The 27,184-nt window shown below is 33.7% G+C and overlaps 2 protein-coding genes across 4 annotated transcripts; one reads left to right on the plus strand and one right to left on the minus strand.

Moving 5' to 3' along the window:
* The first annotated feature begins 9,664 nt into the window (after nucleotides 1–9,664).
* LOC105783226 (phosphoinositide phosphatase SAC3) lies at nucleotides 9,665–17,582 on the plus strand. 2 transcript variants are annotated; one of them, XM_012608552.2, is made up of 17 exons: nucleotides 9,665–10,001; nucleotides 10,098–10,396; nucleotides 10,578–10,782; nucleotides 10,877–11,039; nucleotides 11,221–11,443; nucleotides 11,558–11,634; nucleotides 11,796–11,983; nucleotides 12,079–12,176; nucleotides 12,459–12,592; nucleotides 12,743–12,871; nucleotides 13,236–13,599; nucleotides 14,168–14,289; nucleotides 14,573–14,644; nucleotides 15,492–15,683; nucleotides 16,000–16,173; nucleotides 16,727–16,838; nucleotides 16,975–17,582. In XM_012608552.2, exons 2-17 carry the CDS (start codon nucleotides 10,283–10,285, stop codon nucleotides 17,092–17,094), a joined length of 2,487 nt encoding a protein of 828 aa, XP_012464006.1. In that variant the 5' UTR covers nucleotides 9,665–10,001; nucleotides 10,098–10,282; the 3' UTR covers nucleotides 17,095–17,582. The 2 variants fall into 2 exon arrangements, with proteins under 2 accessions (XP_012464006.1, XP_012464007.1); XM_012608553.2 differs by having other exon boundaries at nucleotides 9,665–10,396.
* A 1,017-nt stretch (nucleotides 17,583–18,599) lies between these two features.
* Nucleotides 18,600–24,660, minus strand: LOC105783862 (kinesin-like protein KIN-7B). Of its 2 annotated transcripts, none has more exons than XM_012609549.2 (15): nucleotides 24,473–24,660; nucleotides 23,981–24,229; nucleotides 23,245–23,334; nucleotides 23,054–23,154; nucleotides 22,859–22,972; nucleotides 22,697–22,778; nucleotides 22,517–22,584; nucleotides 22,070–22,129; nucleotides 21,862–21,986; nucleotides 21,561–21,759; nucleotides 20,847–20,984; nucleotides 20,620–20,709; nucleotides 19,587–20,492; nucleotides 19,200–19,507; nucleotides 18,600–19,002 (listed from the first exon to the last, which is right to left on the minus strand). In XM_012609549.2, the coding sequence occupies exons 2-15, from the start codon at nucleotides 24,210–24,212 to the stop codon at nucleotides 18,675–18,677; spliced, it is 2,841 nt and encodes a 946-aa protein (XP_012465003.1). In that variant the 5' UTR covers nucleotides 24,213–24,229; nucleotides 24,473–24,660; the 3' UTR covers nucleotides 18,600–18,674. The 2 variants fall into 2 exon arrangements, with proteins under 2 accessions (XP_012465003.1, XP_012465002.1); XM_012609548.2 differs by having other exon boundaries at nucleotides 21,561–21,762.
* Between the last annotated feature and the right edge of the window lie 2,524 nt (nucleotides 24,661–27,184).

Genomic DNA, 27,184 nt, shown 5'->3' on the forward strand with positions numbered 1-27,184 from the left:
ATATTTTTTAAAATGCTATATATCTCATCACTGCACTTAATAGTGTAAAAATGATTTAACGGTTTAAAAGGTCTTCAAAATTTTCGAAAAAATCAATTAAGCCCTACGACATTTTTGTATCCAATTGAACCCCTAAACTAACAAAATTTATTAAATAAGCCCTTTAACTAGCATTAATTGTTATAGCGCTGATGTGGCCTTTAACAGTGCTAACATGGCACTCCATGTCAGCGACAGTTGCTGACGTGGTAGTGCCACATAGCAAAAATAATAAAATTAAAAGGAATATTTATTTTTTTACTGGAATGAATCTCGATAAATATTTGTCTAGCAAAAATAAGAAAATCAAAGCTTAATTTTTGAATGGGTTTTATTAATTTTATTTTTAAATTTTATTTAATATTTTATAAATTTCAATAATGATTTATACATTTATGTGTCCAGGTTCATTTTAGTAAAAATTAATTTTTTATTTTTATTGATATGGTAATTGTTGCAGACATGAAACGCCACTTTAACATTTTTAAAATCTTCCATAATAAAAATAAATAAATTAAATCTTTAAAATAAAAATAAAAGATTATATTCTAAATCTACAAAAACATAGAGATTTATAGTATATTTTAATATAATATATTTAATAATAAAACTTAAATAAAAGTTTTATTATTATTAAACAATAATTCAGATCAATTCTAACCTGAAAAGCCTTTGTCTAGAATTTAACCATTCAACAAGTCTTTTCCAACAATTAAAATCTACATTATTGAAAGCTATTTTTATTAATAATTTTATTTCTATAATAAAAATCAAATAACATTTTATTGTTTAATATTTATCGGCATAATTACAAATTTAACCTTTAACATGTTTTGTCAATTTGATTCTTAATATTTTTTGAATTAAATTAAACTTTTAACCTTTTAAAAGAATTGAATTTGACCATCAGTTTTTAAAAATAATCGAAATATTATTTTAACGAAAATCTTGACTAAAATGTTAAATTGTTAAACATGGCAACACACATGACAATTCACGAGTATTTCATGCAATTTTTTAACTTTTTATTTTTTAATTTGATAATTTTTTAATATTTTTATAAAATTTAAATTATTTATTAGCGTGGCATATAAGACGAATAGTATCATGTTTGCATGAAGCATATGTGAATTGTCATGCGAATTGTCACGCCAATATCGTTAAAAATTTAATATTTTAGTCAGGATTTGAGTTATATGAGCAAATATAATTGGTGCATATAACAATAAGAACAACAATACAAGACAATTGGTTACTCAATTTAGTAATTATCTATGTTTGTGGGCAATGACGAATGTAAAGGGGCAAGAGTGTGCCTTGCCCCCAAAAATGGATAATTATAATTTTGCTCCCTATAAATTTATACATGGTAAATTTGTACTTTGACCTCCAAATGAGAAAAAAATATGTTTAGTCTTTTTTAAAAAATGATGAAATTATAAATTAATATATGATAAAACTTATATCTTGACCTCTTGAAAATTTATAATTCAATTTTGACCCTCCTAATTTTTTTTCTAGATTTGTCCTTATTTATGGGCCCAGAAAGCTAGTTCACTATCTTCAACCTCATAGAAAGAATGATTCAAATGCTATCACTTACTAGTGTAGCAAGCTTACACTTGAACTTAAAATCTAGAATTCTTTCCACTAAATTCTCCCTTTCAAAATTTAGTTTGTAAAATCAAATGACTCAATTGTTTTACTTACAGAATGCGCTTACTAAAACAAGTTCCAAATGAACAGACTATGCGCTAAACCCCTCAATTCATATGCCCTATACAAGTCTTGAATACATAAGTATTATTGGACTTGTTGATATACAAATCAATTATAATGCTAATCCCCACCAAAGTAGCCAATAAATTAGGACTACATCCTAATAAAGTCTAGGAGAAAAATGGTTAACTTTGGATATTATACAAAAGGGTTAACGTGAATTTTGATTCCTGTCAACTAGGTCTATGTTCATTTATGCGTTTTTTTGTTCGCTTTGATATCTGAACTTAACAATTATGTCCACTTTGATACCTAAAATTTGTATTTCATAAAAGTCTGATGACATGACACTCTTTTGTTATATTATCATATTTTTTTAAATATATATAATCTAAAAATTATAAAAACATAGATATTTTTTTAAGTTTTAGGTGATGGCGCTACACAATCTCAAAGTGTTATGTCATCACATTTACAAAATCTAAGTTCAAGTACCAAAATGGGCAAAGCTACAAATGGACTAGTTGTCAAATTTAGGCACAAAAAATTACATTAAACATGTACAAAATAAGATGCAAACATATACGATAAATTTGATAAAACAACACATAAATTAGAGTTAATTTCACCATATATTCTCAAACTATAACATTCATTCTAAATTGGTCCCCAAACTGTGAAACATTCTAATTACATTCCTAAATTATCGAGGTTATATCAATAAAGTCATTCCATTGCTTAATTTGTTAACCAATAAATGAGATGTAAAATCTTATGTATGTAGCTTAAAATGAAAAATTTAAAGAAAAATGAATATTGTAAAGATGAATATTGTAAAAATATTGGGTTTGAGTTTTTGAAACTTTTTTATAAAAGCTTTACCGTTCATTATCTATTTTTTATTTTACTTTATTTGCAGTGCAACTTTCAATAGTCGTATGGCAATGCTTTACTTTTTAAAAAATTACTTTCAATTATGTCACATAATGTCATTTAACAGTTAAATTAACATTTTCATAATAGAATAACCTAATTGATATAACATTAATAATTTGATATGTAATCGAACGTTTTAAGCTTGGGAACCAATTTAGAATGAGAACAATAATTTAGGAAGCTCTAGTAGAATTAACTCAATACACTAAATTAGTGAAAAATAATATGCTTAAGTAACATTAATATAATAATAACAGGGTAAAATACCAAAAAAAGCCAAAATTTTTTAAATTTACCGAAATAGGCCCGTTATTTTATTATTTACCGGAATGGGTCTTTTTCCCCTAAATTGCGTCCACGTCAGTGCGATGTTAGGGGACGTGTTAGCAAATCGCGTCTACGTAAGTGCAGTTTGCTGATGTGGCAGCAAATTGCGTCCACGTAAGCGCGGTTTGTGTCCACGTCAGCAAAGCGCGCTAACGTGGACGCGATTTGCTGCCACGTAGTGCGCCCCTGGGGACTCGACTTCGTCGTGTTTCCCATGTTAGAATTTTTAGGGTTTTTAGGATTTTTAGGATTTTTGGAGAAAAAAGTAAACAAATAAGGGATTAGGGTTTAAGGTTTCGTAATTAAATTAATTAAAATTTATTTAAAATTGGATTACGTTTCGTGTTTATGGGTTTTTAAGATAAAATCAAAGCAAGATGATTTATTAGAAGGATTTTTGAAGTCGTGCCCACGTGTACGCGTTTTTGCTATAGTAGGTATTGGAAAAATAATTTCGAGTTGACGTTTCTGAGCAAATAGTTAAAAAAACGCTTTAAGCAGGATGCTTTATGAGAAGAATTTGTGAAATCGCACCCTCGTGAACGCGCTTTTACTACAGTTGGTCCTGGAAGAAATAATTTCGAGTTGACGTTTCTGAGCAAATAGTTTTAAAAAACGCTTCAAACAGGATGCTTTATGAGAAGAATTTGTGAAATCGCGCCTACGTGGACGCGCTTTTGCTACAGTAGGTCCTGAAAAAATAATTTCGAGTTGATGTTTCTGAGCAAATAGTATAAAATAACGCTGCAAACAGGATGCTATTTGAGAAGAATTTGTGAAATCGCGCCCCTCGTGGACGCGCTTTTGCTACAGTAGGTCCTAGAAAAATAATTTCAACTTGACGTTTCTGAGCAAATAGTATAAAATCACTTCTAGCAGGATGCTTTATGAGAAGAATTTGTGAAATTGCGCCCACGTGGACGCGCTTTTGCTACAGTAGCATGTTTGGGCTGAGGTTATAAATAAGGCAAAAAATGTTCTCAGAATGCATAAGTCACAATAGAAACAATTTAGAGAGGCTAAGAAAGTTAGAGTTTCAAATATGAGTGAACGTATTAGTGCTGTTATTTACTACGATGGTGAGGTTTGCCACACCGAGAATGGTGTTATTTTTTTGTCGGAGAATACGGTGCGACTGGTTTTTAACCAGAACATAGATTTGACAGAACCTCGTAAAAGAATTATGCTTAAAATTTTCAGAACGACGCCAATGAAAGTTCTGACTATTACGTATCGATTCTGTTCTTCTGTTGATCCGGTGACATATGACTTGTTCGACATAAAAGGTGCTCGTAGCTTGGAGGCAATGGTGCAGACTCATCTTGCTAGTGGAGCAGCTTACATTGAGTTATATGTACAATTTACATTGCCAAATGATGTACTTGCGATCGGTGTTCGAGATGTATACACGACCCCTAGCCGACATTCGGTTAGCGGGTTACAAACACGGAACAGCCCATGTTTGGTAGTGGTGTTGAATGCACATCCCCCGCAAGACACTCTGTCGGTGGATGGGACATGTACGTCAGTGGCTCGATGTTTGATGCTGGAAATACGTACTGGGGAACAACATCAAGTTCTAGTGGTTGACAATCTACATCCAACTGGGGACGTTATGAAATGCCTAGAAGAAGGGATGATGTACTCCCTACGACGTCAACCGGTGAGGGGACCTCGTACACTGCAGATAATTGTGGGTTAGAAGATGTCTCCGATGTGGATCCACCTCGAGAGTCCGGGCCTGATGGTGCAGAAGTTGGCTTATTTTCTGAACCGGAGTCTATTCTAACAGAACCTAAAGATGCTGAAAGGAGTTCAGATGAAGAAGAAAATCCACGATTCAGAACATACTTACCTCCAGCCCACATGCATAATGTCAATCTGTCTGCAGATGATGCATTAGAGTTTTCAGATCTACCACACTGGTTGCGTAATCGTACAAGTTCAGGGCTAGATTCGGGTGAATTTGAAGTTGGTAATCAGTTTACCAACAATGATAGTTTTATTGGTGCTTTGAAACAATATAGCATCAAAAACGGTGTTAACTACCACGTTGTTAAATCCAAATCTGATAAGTTTTAGGCGAAGTGTACGGTGCAAGACGGCACATGTTCATGGAAAATCTATGCTTCATTAAGAACTCATCTGGAATTACTGCCTGAATTGCCGGATCCTCGTATGGTGTCCATTGAAACTATATGAACTTGATAGAAATATTTGTTATATACATAATACTAAATACTAAATACCAATCGACTAGCGAATGATGGAAATATCAATTTTATTTAATACTTACATGTGCTTTCGACTGCTGGTTTAATAGAAGCCGTATATCTTCAAGAGAGGTAGGTAATCGAACATGACTTGCCGGATGGTTCCACCTAATTAAATAAAATTTTAGCATACTTTTATTTTTAAAAATCTACATAATAATTGTAAAATCTAATATAAAATTTACCTCGTTATGAGTGAGAATGTATATGAGTGGTCCACTCAAGGACGTAGAAATAAAAAGCGAAACCGTGCCCATGACTGCAGTAGTGACAGACAACATCTGATTTTTTTTCCTCGGTCGCGTCGCCCCGCACATCTCCTGATATAACGTTGCCAAGACTGCAGACCCCCAACTCAATTCACCAACTGCTCTAAAATCAACGAGTTTCAGCAGCCATCTTAGATGTACGCGGCTCTGTGACGAGTCCGGCATCAGATAACCTCCAATTAACTGAAGAATGTATGCTCGAGCATATCGGATTCTTTCTATTTTGGTTGAATCTTCATCCGAATCTGGAAATGTGTCTCGTAACCAGCCTATCTCGATCTTACCTCCGTCCATTTTCTCCGGAATAGCACCCAAAAACTCGTAGCACACCGCTCCCCAATCGCTAGATTGGGCAGACCCGGTGACTGGGTACCCATCCACTGGCAATCCCAATTACAGACTGACATCTTCCAAAGTGATAGTGCACTCTCCACATGGAAGATAGAATGTGTGCGTCTCGAGTCTCCATCTCTCGATCAACGCACTGATTAGTTTCGGGTCCACCTTACATCCCTGGCCTACCGTCGCCACGTGCCAAAAACCCGCTTCCCGCAGGTAGTTCTCTACCAACAGTGATGGAGGAGCATGCATATTCTGGATATTGCATTCCAATATCCGATCTACAAACTTTTATAATAAATAATAAATTAATAATTATCTAAAAATGCATAAATAAAAAATTCTTAAATAATATTTAAAAATTAAATTTAACGCTTACCATTTTCAGTTGTTCCACCGATATGTGCTGCTTATCAAGACGAGTTAATTCTCCGGCCATTACTGAAATCGTACAAATTTTTATGGTTTAAAAAATTTAAAATTTTTTTTAATTATTTAAAAATAGGGATTTAAGAGAAATTTAAGAAGAACTTGAGAGTAAATTGAGATTAAATATGGATTTGAGAGAAATTTGGAAGGAATTTGAGAGCAAATTGAGAGGAAATTTGAGAGAGGGTTAGTTTGTGAAAAAAAAGGGTGGGGGTATTTATAGTTTTTTTTGGACCACTGGGGGGCAACGGAAAAAAAAAAGACCGTTGCACTGTTCACGCTCGGGGCAAATCGCGTCCCTAGGAGCGCGCTACACGTCAGTAAATCGCGTCCACGTCAGCGTGCTTTGCTGATGTGGACACAAACCGCGCTTACGTAGACGCGATTTGCTGCCACGTCAGCAAACCGCGCTGACGTGGACACGATTTAGGAGAAAAGAGACCATTCCGGTAAATAATAAGATATCGGGCCCATTTCGGTAAATTTTAAAAAAATTAGGCTTTTAATGGTAAATTGCCCAATAGTAACAACACCAAATATATATATATAAAAAGTGAATTTAAGTTATGGCTTATTAATTGGGTGTTGACTGCTATCGCATGTGTGCATAAAAACAAGCAATTTTAAAGGTGCAATTTTAACTGCAAGTGGACAATATTAGTTATAATATTTACAATGTCCGATGGAACACTTTAGTATTCTAAGGGGTCGAACCCAAAAGAGCCAGTAATTAAGTAATTCCTAAACCATAAACATGCAATTAAAGGAGTCTAGCTAACTACTCATTAGGAACTATATTACGATAGACCATTCACGAGTTGAATTACGCTAATTAATTACCTAACAACAATGAAGGACTAAATTGTAAATGAAACAAAATATGAAACTAGCAAATTCGAAAAAAAAATATGATAACAATCAACGGCTGGTTGATTTCCATAAGGTTATTTAACCTTTGAATTAGGGATCTAAATCACTATTACTCCTAAATTGGTTCAGTTTTACATCTCGGCCTCAACTTTACCAATTTTGACAAATTAGCCCGGTCTATCTCTCGACCCACCAAACTAACCAGGGACTATTAAATTGATGCCCGATAAGATCTCCTCTCAGTCTCACTTATCTTAATTTTCCCTTAGGGTCGTCAATCCTAAGTTTTGAAGTTCATTTGATTTAGTCTAGTTTGTACGATATAGTTCTTGAACCCAAAAATCAATTACCCATCACTTCCATCAACCAACCACTTTGAATTTAGCTACACATAAACATGTTTAAGCAAAAAAACATCTAACAATCATAAAAATTAAGCATAAATGTTAAATGCAAAGAAAATGATAAAGGTTTGGGCTTTTCTTGAAAAAGCTTGAAGGCAATAAAAATGGTAGCAAATAAAATGAAAAATAGTACTTAAAAATCAGATTTTTAATGGAGAAACAAAAAGAAAACTAAGCTATATTAATACTAAGGATTAAATTGACAATACAAGAAGTTTAAGAGGCTAAGCAAGTAAATAAAGTCTAGTTACAGTAATAACTATGTTAACCAACTACCACAATATAAAGAAAAACCAAAGGGAAGCAAAAAACTAAACCCTAAACTACGAAGAAGAAAACATAAACCCTAAAAGATGAAGAGAAAACGGGAAAACTAGGCTAAAGTCTCGTGTCTCGTGTGTTTTCTCTCTGAAGCCAAAACTAAGCTAAAGTCTCGCGTCTCGTGTGTATTCTCTCTGAAGCCAAAATTTGGCATTTTTTAGCAGGCACAAAACCATATTTTTGTTGATCAAAATGTCCCTCAGCATGTGTTTTTTATTGTTGTTAAAGTTGGACAATGACTACCTCTACAATCATTTTTTGTCCCATCATGACAGTAGTATCGCGATTCCTTCGTCAGTCTTGAAATGGGGGTCATTGGGAGGTTGGGTATCACGATACCATTGTAGATGGCCTCAACCTTTTTTGTTTCAGCATTGTTAAGGGTATCACGACTTCCACGCTTCGATATTGCAATGCCCCATTCTAGGTGATGTTTTTGTTCACGTTTGGGCCACTGTTAACTCCCTACAACACTCAATCAACCGTTAGGGTCCCTAGAATGTATTTGGCCAATCCAGGTCTCAAAAGCAGCGCAAAACACACTAAACTAGAGGTGCTCTGGGCCGGGACGGGCCAGGCCCAGAAAAAATTTTGGCCCGTGGCCCGGCCCGAAAAAAAATTCCTAAGCCCGAGCCCGACCCCGCCCATTTTTTAATAAACATCAAAAATTTATTTTAAAAATAAAAAAATAAAAAATATTTTAAAAATATTTTAAAATAAAAAATATATATTTATTATATATTTGGGTCGGGCCGGGCCCGGGCAAAAAAAAGTGGTGCCCGAGGGCCTTCCCGTTTTCTAAACGGGCCTGTTTTTTTGCCCAAACCCATATTTCGGGCTTATATTTTTACCCGAACCCTCTCATATTTCGTGCATGTCGCCCGACCCATGAGCACCTCTACACTAAACCACTTATTAAACCGAAAAACTAAAACTAAGTAAAAACACGACAAAAACATATAAATTACTCGAGAATAAGCTATTTAAGTGTAATGGGGAGCCTAACTTGACATATCAAATTACAGTAGATCAGATAATCATCTTTTTCAGAAATAGTATGACCTCACATTATAGTTGTAAAAAATATAAAAAATTGCTGAAAGATAACAATATTGTGAAAATATTTAAACACGTTTAATATAAATAATTAATGAAGTGAAAAAATTATAATCACTGAAAAATAACTAAAAGAAATGAGAAAATAAGAGAAAAAATTACGAGAGGATGAGGGAAAATAGAGAAGTGATTTTTATTTTAAAATTTTATTTAACTCCACTAATTTTGTTATATAAAATTAAATTATTTATTTTTTATTTGAGTTAGTATTCAATGAATTGGTGATATAAACTCAACTTTTAATATAATTTAAGTTAAAATACTCACAAATTTAAAATTTAATTCTTATATTTTTATTTTAAGAATTTAATATTTAAATTTTTAAAATTAAAATTAAGTTAAATTGTTAAATCTCTTAGTATAATGTAAATACTTGATATAAATTGTATTTATATTTAAAAAATAGTGAATATTTAAAATTTAAATATAAAATTTTAAAAAAGTTAATTAGCGGTCAGCGAGGTTGTGGTTTTCGTTTGTCCTTCTTCAGATCTGAGGAAGAATAACTAAGGGGGAGAATTTCGTTTTTTAATTTTTCTTTTTAAAAATAATATTTTAAACCCGACATCATCATCATCATCATCAATAATATTTAAAAAAAGAAAAAAAAAAAAGAAAACAGCTGTACGGAAGCTAAAAAACGAATAACATCAAAGATGAGCCTAGCAGCTACCTGTTCATCCAAATAAATAAATAAAGGAAAATAATTTTTTCCGACCCTGGGAACATTTATTTTAATTTAATCGTCGTGTAATCTTTTGTTTCCATTAGTTTCGTTTATAAGCGTTTTTAAATTTTTTTTCACGTTTAATAAATAAATAAATTTGTTTTGATTTATTCGATCTCTGTAATTTCATCCGTGACCGGAGAAGATCACAAATTCTTGTGGAAAATCCGCTTTTAGCATTTGTTTTGTTTGGTTGTGAATGGAAAGATAATCGGGGTTGGAATAAGGAAAGGTCAAACATCAGTTTTATTTTTTTTTTCCTGAATTTCCATTTCGGTCAAAGAAGAAAAATGTTGTATTTGAAGCAGCCAAGCTCCATTATTTGCAGGTACGATTGTTGTTTGGCAAGAGCAAGGTAAATTTTTGGAACAAGTTATGCAAATTTCTTTCAACGGAAACGAAGAATAATAGAATTTCCGTCGTTAGTGCATGCTATTCTGATAAATTCCCTGAGCCTGGGGCTCGGGGAGATCTGAAGCAAGAGATTGAAAACGGACACCGAAGAAGCTTATCATGGAACCAATTGCAGCAGAAAATAATAGTGATAATATTAACAACAAGGAGAGCTCCTTCCAATTTCAAACGTCTACCTATATGCAGAAATTCAGACTCTATGAAACTTTATCGGTAATTTTTTATCCTTTTTATTATTTGCTTTGATCTCATTGTGATCTCATTGAATTTTGTTCTTAGTAACTTAATTTTTTATGTAATTTTACTGAAAATAGCGTTGTTTTAATGTTGAATTATCAAATTAATGGCTGAACTTTGTTCTGAATAAATTGCATTGTGATTTTTCTTTCATCAGAATTTTTATATGATTGGAAGGAATAAGAGTAGAACTTATTGGAGAGTATTAAAAATTGACCGGCTTGATCCTTCCGAGCTGAACATTCGTGAAGATTCTACCATTTATACTGAGAGTGAATGTTCTGAGTTGCTGAGGCGAGTACATGAAGGAAATATATCCACTGGGGGATTGAAATTTGTTACTACTTGTTATGGAATTGTTGGTATGGGTGGTGTAATTTTGTCATTAATTTTTAGAGGAGTAATTCATTTTATGTAAATGCTTATCTAATTATTTATTTTTCTTTTGTGTTTTAGGATTTATTAAATTTTTGGGACCTTACTACTTGCTGCTTATTACGAAACGAAGAAGGATTGGTGTGATTTGTGGTCACAATGTATATGCGGTTTTGAAGAGTGAGATGATTCCCCTCCCAAATTCGACTGTTAACTCGAGTATAAACGACAAGAATGAGATCAGGTCTGCTTCTATTCTATGAGCATTATGCTTTGTCTGCTGCTTGGAAGTCATGAAAATTATGTTGATGATGTTCTTTTCTTATCTTTCTTTATGTTCATTGTTTAAGCTAAGTGTTTTTCTTCTATGCATTTCATGCATGTATATGTTTTAATTTGTATTAATTGTTTTTTTCATTATTTAGATACAAGAAGCTCCTGTGCTCAGTGGATCTTACAAAGGACTTCTTCTTTAGCTATTCATACCATGTTATGCGTAGTCTCCAAAAGAACTTGTGCAATAATGACCCTGACCAAATTCTTTATGAGACCATGTTTGTTTGGAATGAGTTCTTGACTCGAGGGATCCGCAAGCACCTCAAGAATACTTTATGGACAGTTGCATTGGTGTATGGCTTCTTTAAGCAGGTTAAGTATGCTGCTGATTTGAAATTATAATTTGCAAATTTTTATTTCTGTTTCTGTTGTGCTCCTTAAATGGATGGTTGCTTCAATGTTTGACATTGAACTATGTGAATGTAGACCACACTTTCTGTATCTGGACGGGATTTGAAACTTACACTCATTGCAAGGCGATCCCGACACTATGCAGGTACCAGGTAAGAGTTATCTGTCATTAGAGGGAAAAAAAAAGAGCTTAGTTTTGCTAGTGCAGTGCTATGAAGATGAAATAAACTTAGTTACCCTTATTCTGTAATATAGTTTTGGGAGGTTAAGGGTTTATATTTATTGTCTTCATGCGCAACTGAATTGCATTTAGGTATTTGAAACGAGGAGTAAATGAAAAAGGCAGAGTAGCTAATGATGTTGAGACAGAGCAGATTGTCTTTGAGGATGTCTCTGATGGGCTTCCCACACAAATAACTTCAATTGTCCAGAATAGAGGCTCAATCCCACTCTTTTGGTCACAAGAAACTTCACGATTGAATATTAAACCAGATATTATATGTATGTGCTTGTAATCTATGAGAGTACTTCAAGTATTACTGCAGGCATGCTTCCTTTGTTAGGAAAAAAACACTGATCCTTTTCTCTTTTTCCAGTGTCAAAGAAGGACCAAAATTATGAAGCAACCAGACTTCATTTTGAAAATCTTGTTGAGAGATATGGCAATCCTATAATTATTTTGAATTTGATTAAGGTTAGTTTTCATAATATAACCTTGTATCGTTTTAAGGTCTTTCTGCAGCATGCCTTAGTTCCTTTATAAATCAGACTATTCCATCCCTTTAAAATTATTTCATTCTTTCACAAAATTGCTAAATTTCATAAAGGTATTGCATGTGGCAGAAAATCTTCAAATAGAACCCTACAAGGACAAAGAAGGCCACCTGGGCTTGGGAGTTTATTGATGTAGATATGATATGAGTTATGATTGATTTGATAGTAAGATTCTATATAATTGCTTTTGTGCGATGAGCAGACACAAGAAAAGAAGCCTCGAGAGTCAATTCTTCGTCAAGAATTTGCGCATGTGATTGATTTTATCAATAAAGATATGTCGGAAGAGACTTGTTTGAGGTTCCTTCATTGGGATCTACACAAACATTTTCGGAGGTATATGTCCTAATCCTTTTATTCTCCACGGGAACTTGCATGTATTTTTACTTTTCTTATTCTTCCATTTCTGTTTGCTCTTTGGTATTATTCATTTTTATTTTGAGTTTTCCTAACCAGCTTAAAAACTTATATTTTTGTTTCTTCCAGCCAAGCGACAAATGTTTTGCTACTTTTGGGTAAAGTGGCTGCATATGCATTAACACTAACAGGTTCCTTTTATTGCCGGGTGACGTCGACCATGAGACCTGACGAGTGTACGGCTTGGCCTTCCTCTAAGTAAGATTTTAATTTTTAATAACTTCCACTTTTGTATAAGAAATGTTTGGAAATATGGTTGTAATTAGCTTTCTAGTTATGATTCTTTTGATGTGGGAAAATAACTTGACTGAAAAGAGCATGTAGTCCAGATGGCAAATACAACCTCTCTCTCAGTTAAGTAGTTATATTTTTTAGACCCTGTCATGAGTTAGTATTTCAAATTCTCAGGTCTTAGATTCTTGTATTACGTAAATACTTGGCTTTATGCATTACTTATGGCTTTTTATCTTACAGTAATGGTGAGAATCATTTATTTATTTATTTATGTTTTTCTTTTTTGCTATGTTTTGAAAATGGATTTTGATTTTCATAATATGAGCAGGAATATTGATGATGGTGACATGTCACCCCCAAAATACTGTGACAATGTTAACGAGGGTGCTTACAGATTGGAGGGGAATCATTCTGGTGATAATAATACTGCTAATGGAAATCATTCTGTCAAGCCTCCCACTTTCCAAAGAGGTGTGCTTAGGACCAACTGCATAGATTGTCTGGATCGCACTAATGTTGCGCAATATGCATATGGATTGGCTGCTCTTGGGTATCAGCTTAATACTTTAGGCGTTAAAGATACCCCGAAGATAGACCTTGACGATCCTTTGGCAGATGAATTAATGGTTTTTTATGAGAGAATGGGTGACACACTTGCACACCAATACAGTGGTTCTGCAGCTCACAATAAGGTAATTCCAACTTCCGGTGCTATTTGCAACCACATACATTCTCCAAAATTGGAATAGGAGAGGCTTCTTTAGTTGCTGTATCTTTGGTTTGCATTTTTCTTTCTTTCTTTTTCTTTTCTTGGTTGAATCTGGCATTGCCAAATATTCCTGGTGCATTTGGAATTTAATGTCATTGATGTAGGCTTCTTTACAATTAATCTTGAATTTATTCAGGAACCACATTATTGACAAATTTTGGTAGAAAATAACATTGGCTCTTTTGCTAGAGTTCAAAGCTCCCCGCTTTCAACCAATCATAAATGCTTTCTATGCTCCATGATTTTCTCTTTCTGATTTGACAGCGAGAAATTATTGTAGGCATGGTCTTACTTCACTTATTTTGAAATAATAAAAAGTAAAAATCAATAACCATTGAGAATTTTATGTGGTTGTTATATCTGCACTTGAGAAGTGATGGTCAATGGATGATGGCAAGAAATAGTAATTGCATTGGTTGTTAAGACACTCATTCTGGTATCAGAATTTAGTTCTAATACAAGCCTTAGTTTTCTTTTCTTTTCCTACGCAGGTATTCTCAGAGAGACGGGGTCAGTGGAGAGCAGCAACCCAGTCCCAGGAGTTCTTTAGAACTCTTCAAAGATATTATAGCAATGCATATATGGATGCACAGAAACAAGATGCAATTAATTTGTAAGTTACAATCTTTGTTGTATTACTTCTTAGGTGAAAATTGATGGCTGCCTTACTTAGCACTGAATGATATTTGAGTATCATGTTCTGCAAACTGGAAGTATGCATGAAATTTGCCTGTTTTGGGTTAATACATCCTACCGCAATGGAATTAAAGACTTACATTATTTGGTTTGGATTTTAGTCAATTTGACAATTCAGTTGTAATTTTTTTCCTAATTCTTTTCTAAAGTACGTGCTATTAATAAGATCTTAAGCAAAATTTGAATAATTCCTCTTGCAGATTCCTCGGGAATTTCCAACCCCAGCCTGGAAAACCTGCTCTTTGGGAATTGGATTCAAATCAGCATTACGGGTAAGAAATTGGGATACAATTGTGGATGAAGATGGAAGGTGGCTTTATTTTTAAAAAATATTGAAATGTATTCATTAAGGCATGAAGTGTGACCACAGACATCATTCATTGTTCCTGGGATTATGCATCTTTCTGTTTCTATTTTTGAATGCTCAACTTTTTTGTTGTTTCAAAAATTCTGGTTATGGGGGCTTGATTTGAGTTTTGATAGTAAGCTGGTACGAGCAGCCCATTAGGACTTGTGAGAATGCAAGTCCAAACAGTTGTATCACTGTGCTACCATCTGGTATAGATATGTCGTCATAAATCTTGTTGCCCTAGGGAATGGGGATGTACTAAATTCCCTGGCTTTGTTTGTTTAGTGATGGATGGTTTTACCCCATTGAAGTTTTAAATATAACTTTCCTGGAGAAGCTTTTCTTCATTAAAGTCTTTATCCAGAGTCTTTCTGGAAGTGATCGTCAGACTTGCTGTTATGTTTGATTGGTTTTACCTGCCTATTATTATTTCTCATTAAAGTTTTAATTTTCCAAAATGAATGTATTCTTGGTCGCTATGATGGGTTGATGGTGCTCCTTTCACTGCATGCATTCTGTTGCTTCAGTCACCAGTTTTGAGAAAAAAAGTCTACGATCCTTGTTCACGGTTTTACATGCTTGATATGACATAATGAAATAATAGGTGATATGATGCTGGTTTATCAACATTTTATTTGCATTTGATTTTCTTCTTCATTTTGGTTTTTGATTTCCTATTTTGTCATCTGTTTATTTTGCCTACTCAGTCTGACGCCTGGGAAGAGGATCTCACTGCTTTTATCTCTTCACTTGCTAATCCTTATTGTCAGGTCATTTTTTCCAAGATCTCTTTCTGATGGAAGCATTCTTCGTCAAAGTGAGTCGCCTATGTCAGCCAGGAATGACAAGCAAGAGAAACTTACCAACTCAACTTTGCCTAATCGATCACAAGGAGCAAGTAATGGCCATTCAGAGTCATCACCTGAGATTTCAACTTGTGGAAGAGATATATCATATTCAAGGTTCCTTGCTTTCCATTCTCATTGTTGCATGTCCTCTACTTGGAAGTGTCATTTGTTTCTAATTGATGGCCATAGCTATCTATTCTCCATGGGAGATGAGATGGATTCTGTGGTTTTTTTTGTATGGATCCTTTAATCTGCATGTTTGGCCGTGCTACTGTTTATATCAATGCTTTCATAAATTTAAGTTTTGTTTAAAACTTGCTGCACGATTCAGATTGGAACCATCTGTTTTATGGTTTACTGTATTAACGATTCTCATGTAGCATTTTGTATTTATGGTTGTTCCATTAAATTTTTGATTGATCTGGTTCAGGTATACGCCCTCAATGCCCCAAAGGCAGCTGTTCGGACAGGTGCAAATCGATCGCTCCCTTGGATCTGACAATATTTGCTCCGAACATGGGGATGGATTCAGCTTTTCTAACTTTGTTGACATAGACTGGCTTTCATCTGCCGGAAATTCATGCGATGGCGAACCATTTGAGAGGTACTTTTTCATTTTCTATAATCCATGTATGTTCTAAAGCTTGATCCTTGAAGCTACAGTAGCATGAGATGTTCGCATAGAAAATGCATAAACCTTTAGCTCTATGGTATTTTCTGTTGTACACTTGTCCTCAATCCTGCCACATATTTTCCATTCATGAATCAAGATAGAGTTTAGTACCATAATGTCTAACAAGGATGCACACGCACAAAAAGGGCATTGTTAATACACGGCTTGCTCAATGTTGTACATGGAAGTTAAGGGTAGATATTCTGCATTTTTTAGACTAATAAGCCAGTTTTCTCAATTTTTAATCGCTGTAAACTATGTTACTCTGTGACTCAGGTGTGTATGCTAGATATGAATACGTGTCCGACAAGAATTTATTCAAAATTTTAATAGTTTTATGTTATTTAGAGGGTCATATACTCATATTCATATACCCATATCTGGATATGCATCAGCCACAGGTGCTTAAAAGAAAAATGAAGAGTCGGAGCAACAAAGACTACAAACAGTATAAATTTTCCTCATTGACATGGATATTTTGCAGGTCACTAGTGCTCACAAGCTCTCTAGTTGATGGCCGTTCATCTGAAAATGTTGTCAATGGAATATTAGGCGAAACAACCCCATCCACCTGTGAAAACGGATCGAGTATGAAGGTTTGTACTCGTAATAGTGGTAGAAAGTTCTTGACATATTACTAAACATGTTACAACTTAGGGTACCAGGAAAGGCAGCTATGAATTTGTTGTTTATACACCAGATAATGGCTAACCTTTGTTTTATATTATGTAGGAAACACAGCAGAAAGGAACCAAGCTATCCTTTGCTGATATGCCAAATTCCAATGTTCCTGAGCAATTATCCGATAGTTTTGTGCAGTGGGTAAATGACGGACAGATGCTTTGCCATTAAAGTTTTGCTCGTTTTCGGTACCAAAAGTTGAGCGAGAAGCAGAACCAGCTATTCGAGTACTCGGTACGTAAGATATCCTCCTCAAGCACTCATTTTGGCCGCTCATGTATGTCTACAAACATTAATTCCTACAAAAGGAAAAGAGTAAATAGTCAACAGTTAAAAAAGAAATGCTTTCAGAAGCTCATCCATTCTTCTAATTCCTTCTTAGGGTTTTTCAGTTTTGTAAATATATATTTTTTCCCCTTCGCTTTTCAAGGAGCTCCAATTCTAGGATTTCAGATCATTGATTCTTTGTTTCCTTTTTCGGCTATACCCCCATGAAAACTAACATTGCAGTTCAAAAAGGTGTTTGGAAGAACAATTATAGGTAGACCTGGCAATTGGTGTAATCGTGTCGTGTGTGTATTTTGTTATATCATAATCATGTTTAAGATATTTTATATTTATATAAATTTTGATATTGAAACCTTATATAAATTTTGAAACATTGTTCTCTTTTTTTAGATATAATGTATAAAACTACCCATAGTCTCTCACTAATCCTTAAATAGGAAGATATCATGTTCTCTTGCACTGAAAGTGTTATTAATCATGGTTAAAGATGTCATTATCATGCTTATTGAAAGTAAGTTCGGACGAAAAATGTAATTACACAATTACATAATTTTAAATTTTAAAAGTTTATTATTAAAATTAACATTCAAGGTCACTCAACATCAAAAATTATAAAATAATTATTGAATTGGTTGAAAGCTTATATGTTTTGTCTTTTGGTTAAAATAAGTATAAAACATATAAAAAAATACATTACTAATGTTTATTTTCTTTATTTTAATAATTCAAAAATATATATTATTTATTTTGATTAATATAAAAATAATAGTTCAAAAATACATTACTAATATAAAATATATATAATATATAATATTGATTTCGGTTAATTACTCGATTTTGAACCGAATGAATTGATAATCGAAATTTTAAAAAATCATTAACTGACCTCCGATTGAATTAAATTCGATTACCATTAAAGATGGTTGGTTCTGATATGAAGGTTCTTGATTGTTGAAATAGTAGGAACTTGGTTGATGACCATGGAATCAGCCATTACATGCTGCAAGAGGAGAGCAATTGAATAACAACTTATTCCAAAGCATCAACCCCTTAAATAATTGTACCTAATGCTAGTTCTGACCTCAAGTTGCTTGGCTTGATGGAGTCTCACAGTAGCATGGAACAATAATAAAATCAACTTCACTAAGAGAAAAGATATACTATGACAAAAAAATCAATATGACTTATTCAATCCAGTCATTAAGAAATGAGAAATATTTGAACCGATTAACAAATCAATTGAGTCGATAAAAAACTGGATTGAATCCCGAGAATTAGAAGTCTGATCGGTTTAACCTCTCATATGATCTTTTCAACATTGTCAAAGATCATCCGTCAATTTTTTGCAAAACATTTTAAAGGTAAAAAAATTGACATGGCAACAGGGGTTAAATGACAACATAAACCCTATTTAATCAAATATAACAAAGAATCAATAGCTATAAAACATTTTTTTTTCTTTTTTACAAATGCAGGAGATTTGAAATCAAATTCCAACCCATCCATGACTTTTTATCAGAAGGGTTAACAAAGTTGAGTTCAAACATCTCTTTGCTAAGATGTTCACCTGACTCACAAAACCCAACCAGCTTGGCCACCAACTCGGCACTCTCTTGCACATGTTGCATGTTCAATGGGTCAGTCCATAATTTGTTAACCAATTGCAGTCTCCTTTGTTTGCCTACTGCTGGAACATCCCATTTCAAATACAGCAATTCCCTTTCTTCTACTGTCAGTTTTGAGCTCACCCTCTTTGCTAGATACTCTCTTTCTTGCTTCAGTGCTTTGATACTGCAAATTTTCAACACCATACAACAACAACAACATGAGTATGGCTGTATTTGGAGTGTGCTTAAAGGGTTATATTTCTCTATGCATGTCAACATATGCGTTCGACATGAGGGTCAAACATGGTTAAGAGTTTTCATACAAGGAACAATCATGGACACAAGTCTCAATCTACGGGTAGTAGAAACGACTTAACTAACCTTGATGCAACTAAACCTGCAGGTTCATCGCCTAAAAGAGCTGGGCTAGCATTGCCAAGCTCTGCAAACTGCTGTTCCAACCATGTCAACCTTCTAAGCTCAACTTCCATATATATCTGATCAGCTGGGTCTCCCCTGAACAGCAAATAAAACTGTGTTCGATGTATAATTGAAACATGGCACAAGTGCCATAACATGACAATCTGCTTCCTTTGATCCTCGAACACCATGTGCCATGGCATCGGGGATTGAAGATCACTTTCTGCATCATCTGTTCCAGACTCCTTTGCTTCTTCCAGCTCCAACACCTAAGCAATGGTGGAGTTAGACACATTTTTTTCGAACAAAATATCAATAACAAGATGTTTAAGTGTTAAGAGTTCTCACCTGGCAAACCAGAAGCTGCTTCTGATATTGTAGCTTTGCAACTCGTTCTTTCAACTCAGTGACGTAAGCTCTGATGCTGCGTATGTTCTCCTCAGCTGCATTCTTGAACATCCTCTGCATTTTCTTAACATCAACTGAATTGGTTTGCTTCGTAGACGGAGTTCCCTCTCTAGATGAGACCTGTCTAGCATCAGCCTTTGAAGGAGGAGTTTTAAACGAGCCAGGCGATTTATGGCTGCGAGAGGAGACATTTTCATTATCCTCTGGGGCCTTGTTCTCAATATCTTGTTCCATTATCTTATGAGAAGAAGATAATGGCGAGCATGGAGCCCTTATTATATTTTGCATGTTCGTGCTGTTCTTCAACGTGAAAGGAAGAATTTTCTTTTTCTTCAACTGGGTCTTAAACTCCGGCGTCTCTTCACCATTCGAAATAGATGAAACCAGAATGTCTATAGATTTCTGAACATTCTCAAGCTTCTTCTCTAATGATTCAATAGTGCACCCTTGAGAGTTTAACCGAGTAATCTCTTCTTTCAAGTTAGCCCCATTCCCTATCATAACATCTTCAGGAATAGAGCTAATTGCCTGCATATCCTTGATTTCGAACAGCATCTTTGCTATTGCTTCAGCAGTTTCTTTATTCCCTAATCTATGGGAAGAAACTTCTTTATGTAGTACTTCAAGTGCCCGATTTGCTTCCTCACCAAGCTGTCTCTGTCGCTGCTCGAGCTTCCGAATTTCATGCACAAGCGTGGATGGATCTGTCGATGTGGTTGACTGCCTTAGTGTCGAATATCTTCCAACTGTTTTCCTAGGCCGAGCATCCGGAGAGCCTGGAACCGGTTCACTATCAAAAGAGAGACATCTAACTCCTTTGCTAGAAGGTCCACGTTGATTCAATCCCTGGAAACAACATAACAAGATTGAGAATTACAAAATGATGGAACTGAACATTAGTGTCAGACACAGGTATACTTAAAAGAATGAAAAATCCTAATAACATATGACACGATAGTTGGCTAATATTTACCTTTTGTACCTTGCGTGCTTTTCTTTCTTGTTCTAGCTGGGAATGTGCAATGTCTCTCTGGCGCTTTAACTCTTCCATTTCCCTCTCCATCTGTAAGTTATCTTTTAACAGTTAAATTACAAAAACCACAATAATCCTTGTTCTAACAACTCTCATAAAGAAGTGTTCTTTTTTTTCCTGCTTTCTTCATAGAACATAAGGAAGAATCGGAGTAATGTAATCTATACCTCTTGGATTTTCAACTCCTTTTCCATCAATAAAGATTGTAAGCATGAGGCAGAAGTAGGCTCCGGAGTTCGTAGTTTAGCTTCAAGTCTTGCCACTTCTTTCTGCAAATGCTTTACTAATCTTTTGTCTGAAATAATCTGCAAAGAGAGCTCAGAAAGAATAATAAAGAAGTTTGTCAGAAACAATTTAAGTTATCAGAATGAAGAGCACAATGTGCCATGCAGAATGCATCATACAAAGTGATACTCTGTTACTTGAACCTAGTTGTTTGCGATATGGGCACGTGTGCTATGCAGATATCTCCAGTTTTTAAAATTATCTAATCCTTGGAGGTTAATATCACATGCCCTTGTCAGACACGGATACTTAAACAGGAAGTCAGAACAACATAGATGATACATCAAATTTGTGAAGCTATTTGGCACACCAAGCTGACATGTATACCTAATATTGTTTGTTTATAAGCATGCTTTAAACATGTAACTCGATAGAATAGTTTCATCAAAAGCAGAAAATCTAGATCAGAGTTCCTTAACCAAATAATCCCCCTAGAACAAAACAGAGCTAAGTGTCATCTACGACATGGAGTAGATCTACCTGTACATATGTTTTCTTATACTCTACCGTTCTCTACTCTAGTGTAAGCAATCCAATAATATAACATACAGAAATTGGAACATACTAATTTTTGCTAGTTATATTTATGATCTTACCATGTTTACATGAGCATTGTTGATTACTTCCTTTGCACTAGTTGCGAAAGTGAGAGTATTCCTAGTTTGCTCCACATGACTTAAAGCTGGACTTATCGTACATATGATAGCTGTTCGAGCGTTCCCCCCAAGTGAGTTCTGCAGTATTCGTGTAAGTTTTGAATCTCTATATGGTATGTGACCACTTTTTTTTCCACCACTGCTACAAAACAAACCAAGTAAACCTGTGACCCCCAGTTTCCTAAAAAAACATACGTTTCGTGTGGAAGTGTCTTTCACGGATGAGATGGATTTAGCCTACCTTAGCTTTCTGATCACTGTTGTGAGTGTCAACAAGCTGCGATTAATATGACTACCTTCCTTTAATCTTACACCATCAGCATTTGTCTGAGAGACACGTTCACTCCCTGCGAGGTCTACAAGATTCTGCAATATTTGTCTTTTGGTTAAACTAATAATTTTTTACGAAGAACGTAAAAAACAGCACAACAAAGAATTATTAAACATACCAAACTTGCTAAGAAAGACTTCACACATTCTGCATTTTCCCGAAGACTACTTTCAATTGTCTGCAAAGAGTAATGATCCAAGCACAGCAAGATTTCACTTAACTCATGGAATATAATTTTCATGCACAAAACATGAGCAAAATGTGCAAGCTTGTAGGTGAGAGAGAGAGAGAGGCTCTTTGGTTGATTAAAAGACAAATCTAAAATATAAACTTTGTATCCATATAACCAACTTCTAGTAGGACTGAACATAAAAAAAAGTCGAGAAAACAGAAGATCGATTTCTGGTTTGGTTTTTAGTTCATAAGTTAAAAAGAAGGTAATTATTCGAACCAAACTATTTTTTTAGTTTTTATAATATCAAATAAATCTTTTATTCCTAAATAAGTTAAATAACCCTAATAAAAGTTTAAAATGAAGGAGGAAGAAGTAATAGTTCTGTCTTACCAGCCTGATAATCTGATGAGACCTTGAGCTTTTATCGTTCAAAGCTGTTTCTCCCACCTGCCGTTGTGCTGCAGAATTAAGTATAAAATGTTCATGATTACGCACAAGTGTATGTCATTTTAACTAACAAGATAGATAAATAAATAAATGAATAATTACATCTAATAATTATAAAATTACCTTCACAAATGCCAATTAAGTGCTTCAAATGCTGGCTGTCCTTGACCACTTCTTCAACAAGTTTTTCCACAATGGTACCTTTCTGCATTTTGCAAAAAATAAAGTTTCAAGCAGGAAAAACTAAAAGAAAGGATTCATTTTAGTAAAGCTACTTTTATGTACCTCAGGATCATCCAAAAGTCTTAAGCAACCAGAATCACGATTCAAAAGGTCTACAACTGTCTCATTGTAAATCTCCATTGCAGAAAGTTTCAAAACAAATTCTCTCTCCTGAGTCTGTATGATTGAGATTCTTAAAAGTTATGATAACGAGCAAAAAACAGAACACAGTTATTTACTTATCAGATTGTAACTTACATTTTTTATGTGTTCGTAGATATCCTTCACAGCATTTTCAGTAATTCCTCTCATTGTGAATGTCTTCCCACTACTTGTCTGCCCATATGCAAAGATTGTTGCTGTACAATGAAAAAAGGTATTAAACACCATTTTTTTCAAGGCTGCTTGGTTCTAATGACTACGAAAAGAGAAGCAAATTTAAATCTAACCATTAATTCCTGTAAGAGCAGATAAGGCAACATCCTTAGCCCCATCTTCGTAAACCTTTCGAGTAGAGCTCGATGGATCAAATACTCTATCTGCCACATTTATTTTAGCCAAAGTTAGAAAAGAAACATTAATGAAAGAACTTAATTCTCACTTTCTCAGCAACCAATCAAACCTATGTTACTCAAACTTGGGTATTTCTAGCATATACCATTATATGTCTAACATGGCTATATTCAAATATTTCTAAGTTTTGAGACTATAGAGAGAACACAGGTAGAAAAATGAAAAGTGGAGCAACATATATCAATCCCCCAATCCACCCACCCGCCATTTCTTAATTCCTCATTCATTTAGTAGACCTGTCAATTGGGCGGGTTGAGTTAATTTTTGGTTGAATCAATCTCAATCGGGTTAGTTTAGATTTTAAGATTCTTTGGAACATTTCAGTTCCGGTTTTTTTGGTTTCAGACCATTTCAGGTTAGAATGAGTTTCAGGTTTTTTGGATTCAGACCGTTTTGGATTAATATCAGTTTCCATTTTTTGGATTCGAACCGTTAGAGCGCGTTTGGGTTTGAGGGTCAAGTTTTCAACGTCTGGTCAAATCAAATCGAGTTCATCAAGTTTGGGTTCAGGTTGATGATGTGAGTTTCGCGCTCAGATAATAAAAATATCGAAAAACCAGAACATCATTTAAAATGCAGAGCAAATTTACAATAATTTGAGAGATAAGATACCAAAGCTGTACTGATTAGCGGGGCGTTCATGATTAGGATTCTTGAAAACGATGGTATGGTCATCCACACAATCCCAAGCAATAAGATCATACATTGCTTGTTCTCTCTGATTCAACGGTCGCATCCGAACCGTCACCAGAATCTTCTCCTCCCGAACCTTAGGTCCTCCTCCGGGAGTCATCGCCGGAGTCCTTTGTACCTTACACAACGGCGTGGCTGGTGTCCCAACCATCTTCCAATCTAATCTCACTGTAAAATACACATAAAAAGAATATACGCTTTTAAAAGAAAAAAACTAATCGGAATCAGCTTAAAGAACTTCAAGATTCTAATCCAAAATCCATCAAGGAAAATAGATCAAACATTAAATATCAGTGAGATCAAACATCTATAAAAGGTAATATTTTTAATTTGCTTTCCATTTTTTTCTGTTTTCACTTTAAATCTAACCTTTTCACAACTATCCAACCAAATAAAAATAGAAACACTTACAGTCAAATCCAAATTCTTCGTAAATTCCAGTTCTTGAAAATCAAGATTTCAACAAATGCAGATAAACACACACGCGATGTATTAGTGGAATTCAAACTCAAATGCTCTCATTTAGCGTTTGTAAGTAATGATAGTTTTTTTTTTCTTTTTTGGATTTTGTTCTGTAAAAGAAAGAAGAAGAAGAACGAGGCAATGTAACGGATACTTTATTTATTTTGTTTTTTACTTTTAATATTTTTTCCGTTCTGTGCGCGGCGCACCTGAAGGGAGCCAGTAGCCGGTATAAATTTGAATTTGGTGGGGTCCGTTTTCCCTAACCGTTTGGGACTGATGTGGAGCCCACATCAGATTGACCGATTGATAAAAATGTTAAGGCCCAAATTGGCCCCAATTGTTAATTTTATTTCTGGCCTCGAGTCTCAATAATCCATTGGATCCCTTGTTCACTTTTATATTGAGTTATTATATTTAGAGTGAACTGGTTGAGTCCGGTTCCATTAAAATTTTAAGTTGATACTAAAATTTTACTTAAATTTGATTTTAATAAAAATGTTAAAACTTGAATCCGGTTCGGCTCAGTTCATTCATATTAAATTTTTTATATTTTTATTTTTATATAAAAATATAATTAAAAAATATAATACACTAAAAACATTAAAATAAATGTTTCCCAACAAATTAAAAATAACATTAAGGTAGGTACAACTTAACAAGCAAATAACTCTAAAGTAGTAACAAAATTAACAACAAAACAAAAGTTATACAATATCCAAACAAAATAGTCAGGGTCGAATCTAGGGGGGCTGGTAGGGGTCCTGGCTCCCCCTAAAATGTAAAATTTCTATTTAGGCCTTCAATTTTTTTAAAAAATTTAAATTAATAAAGGTAAAATTGCACTTTGACCCCCCTAAAATTATAAAAATTTGATTTAATCATTTCAAAATTATAAATATATAGACTATAAAAAATTAAAATTTCATTCGCCCACAAAACAATTGTTTTGGCTTCGCCCCTGAAAATAGTAGCAATATAATAACAAAATGACACCAAAACAGTGACAAGATAACATGTTTTTTCTTTTTTCAAATTTGAGCTGAGCCAGTTCCAAGAAAAAAAAAAGCTTACTCAGTCCATGATTAGGTTTAATTATATTGTCAACCATTAGTTTTATTTTAATTTTAATATTATTTAAATATATATGATAATTTTTTAATTTTAATAATAGTGGATCAAATAAGATCGATAATTGAAGTATTTTGCATTTGCATTTATTTTATATAAATTATTATATATCTACACAACTCTTTTTTAAGATTAATTAATATATTGTTGATAATACTTTAAAATATATATAGTTGATAAGAATATGAATTAGTATTTGATATATTAGTTGTGGTGATATATTTTGATATATGAGTTCTCAAGTTTAGCATTGGACTCGAGATATCAATATTCTATTTTATTTAAAGGTTTTGTCTTTCGATTTTATCTAGAGTTTAAATAGATTCACGAATGATTTTACCGAGAGTGGTAAAAATACTTTTCGTTTTATAAACTTTTTACTATCTCTTGTTGTTAATAAAACTCAAAGATAAAATCGAATATAAATATTTCTACCTTTAATATCAAATTTATTTAGAAACTTTTTCTCGAAAAATCAAAACCTCTCAACGATATTATAAAGAATTAAGTGATGCAATTCCAAAGTAAATAAAAGTAAAATTAAGCATTTGTGTGAACGAAAAGAAAACATTTTGTACATAGAATATGGGGTATTGTCTACATTTTTTGAAACAAGTCCCATCCAAATAAGGTGGAATTCCAATAGAAATTAGCTACACTGTGTTGAAATAGGTTATAGATTGAATTGCAATTCCATATTTATTAATTTCATTCAAAATTCACAAAATAATAAAATATTTTGAATAATATTTTATATTATTTTTTGTTAGAGTTGTGTGACTCAAATCTCGTTTGATTATGCCTGAAAAGTTAGAGATGCAATTCACTTGTTAAAAAAATAAAATAGAAAAACAAAATTGCGGATTTGTGGGGACAAAAGTACGAACCTTATCACACAATTTGAGTCTATATAGGACTATATTTTTTTTATTAGACGTTGATTAAAAAAAGGGTTCGTTTAACCCTTTAAAAATGGTACATAGTCAAAAACCTCTTATATTCTTGTTTTTCAACATTAATGAATTTCTATTTCTCTGCCCATAGTTTTTCTCAAAAAGAATTTTTTACGTAAAATTTACGTATTTTTATTTTTCTTTCTTATTACTTTGCGGTCATTCTTACTGTCACATTTTTTTTATTAATAACAATTTTAACTAGATTTATTAAAATCGTATTCTTCACCTATGTACAATTTCGGCTCATTTCATGGTTTTTCTTTTGTGTTTTGCATGGCAATTGACAAATAGTCAAATGATTGAAAATGACCTTTGCTAAATTCAACAAGTTTTCGGTGAAAAGACTTAGACCAATATCTAACATCTAGGTTATATAAGTATTTATATATTTAATTAAATTTAGGTCAATTATACTATTAATCACTAAATTATAGATAAGTTTTGTAACACCCCTAACCCTTCCTCAAATCTAATACACATTTCTTCTTCAGTCGGCACAATATCTCGAGCATATTTACTGAGATATACAAATTCTCTTTCATATTCAGCTACCGTTCGATTTCCCTGTCGCAAA

Source organism: Gossypium raimondii, chromosome 13 (assembly GCF_025698545.1).
Source record: "Gossypium raimondii isolate GPD5lz chromosome 13, ASM2569854v1, whole genome shotgun sequence".
NCBI lineage: Eukaryota > Viridiplantae > Streptophyta > Magnoliopsida > Malvales > Malvaceae > Gossypium > Gossypium raimondii.

Excerpts from the sequence above, each read along its gene's own strand:
- LOC105783226 (XM_012608553.2), top strand. The coding sequence starts at position 10,283 with ATGGAACCAATTGCAGCAGAAAATAATAGTGATAATATTAACAACAAG. Across the intron at positions 11,040-11,220 it reads AACGACAAGAATGAGATCAG|ATACAAGAAGCTCCTGTGCT; the intron begins GTCTGCTTCTAT and ends TTCATTATTTAG. Across the intron at positions 11,635-11,795 it reads CGACACTATGCAGGTACCAG|GTATTTGAAACGAGGAGTAA; the intron begins GTAAGAGTTATC and ends AATTGCATTTAG.
- LOC105783862 (XM_012609548.2), bottom strand. The coding sequence starts at position 24,212 with ATGGTTGGGACACCAGCCACGCCGTTGTGTAAGGTACAAAGGACTCCG. Across the intron at positions 21,763-21,861 it reads ACAGTGATCAGAAAGCTAAG|CAGTGGTGGAAAAAAAAGTG; the intron begins GTAGGCTAAATC and ends TTTGTTTTGTAG. Across the intron at positions 19,003-19,199 it reads GCAGGTTTAGTTGCATCAAG|TATCAAAGCACTGAAGCAAG; the intron begins GTTAGTTAAGTC and ends GAAAATTTGCAG.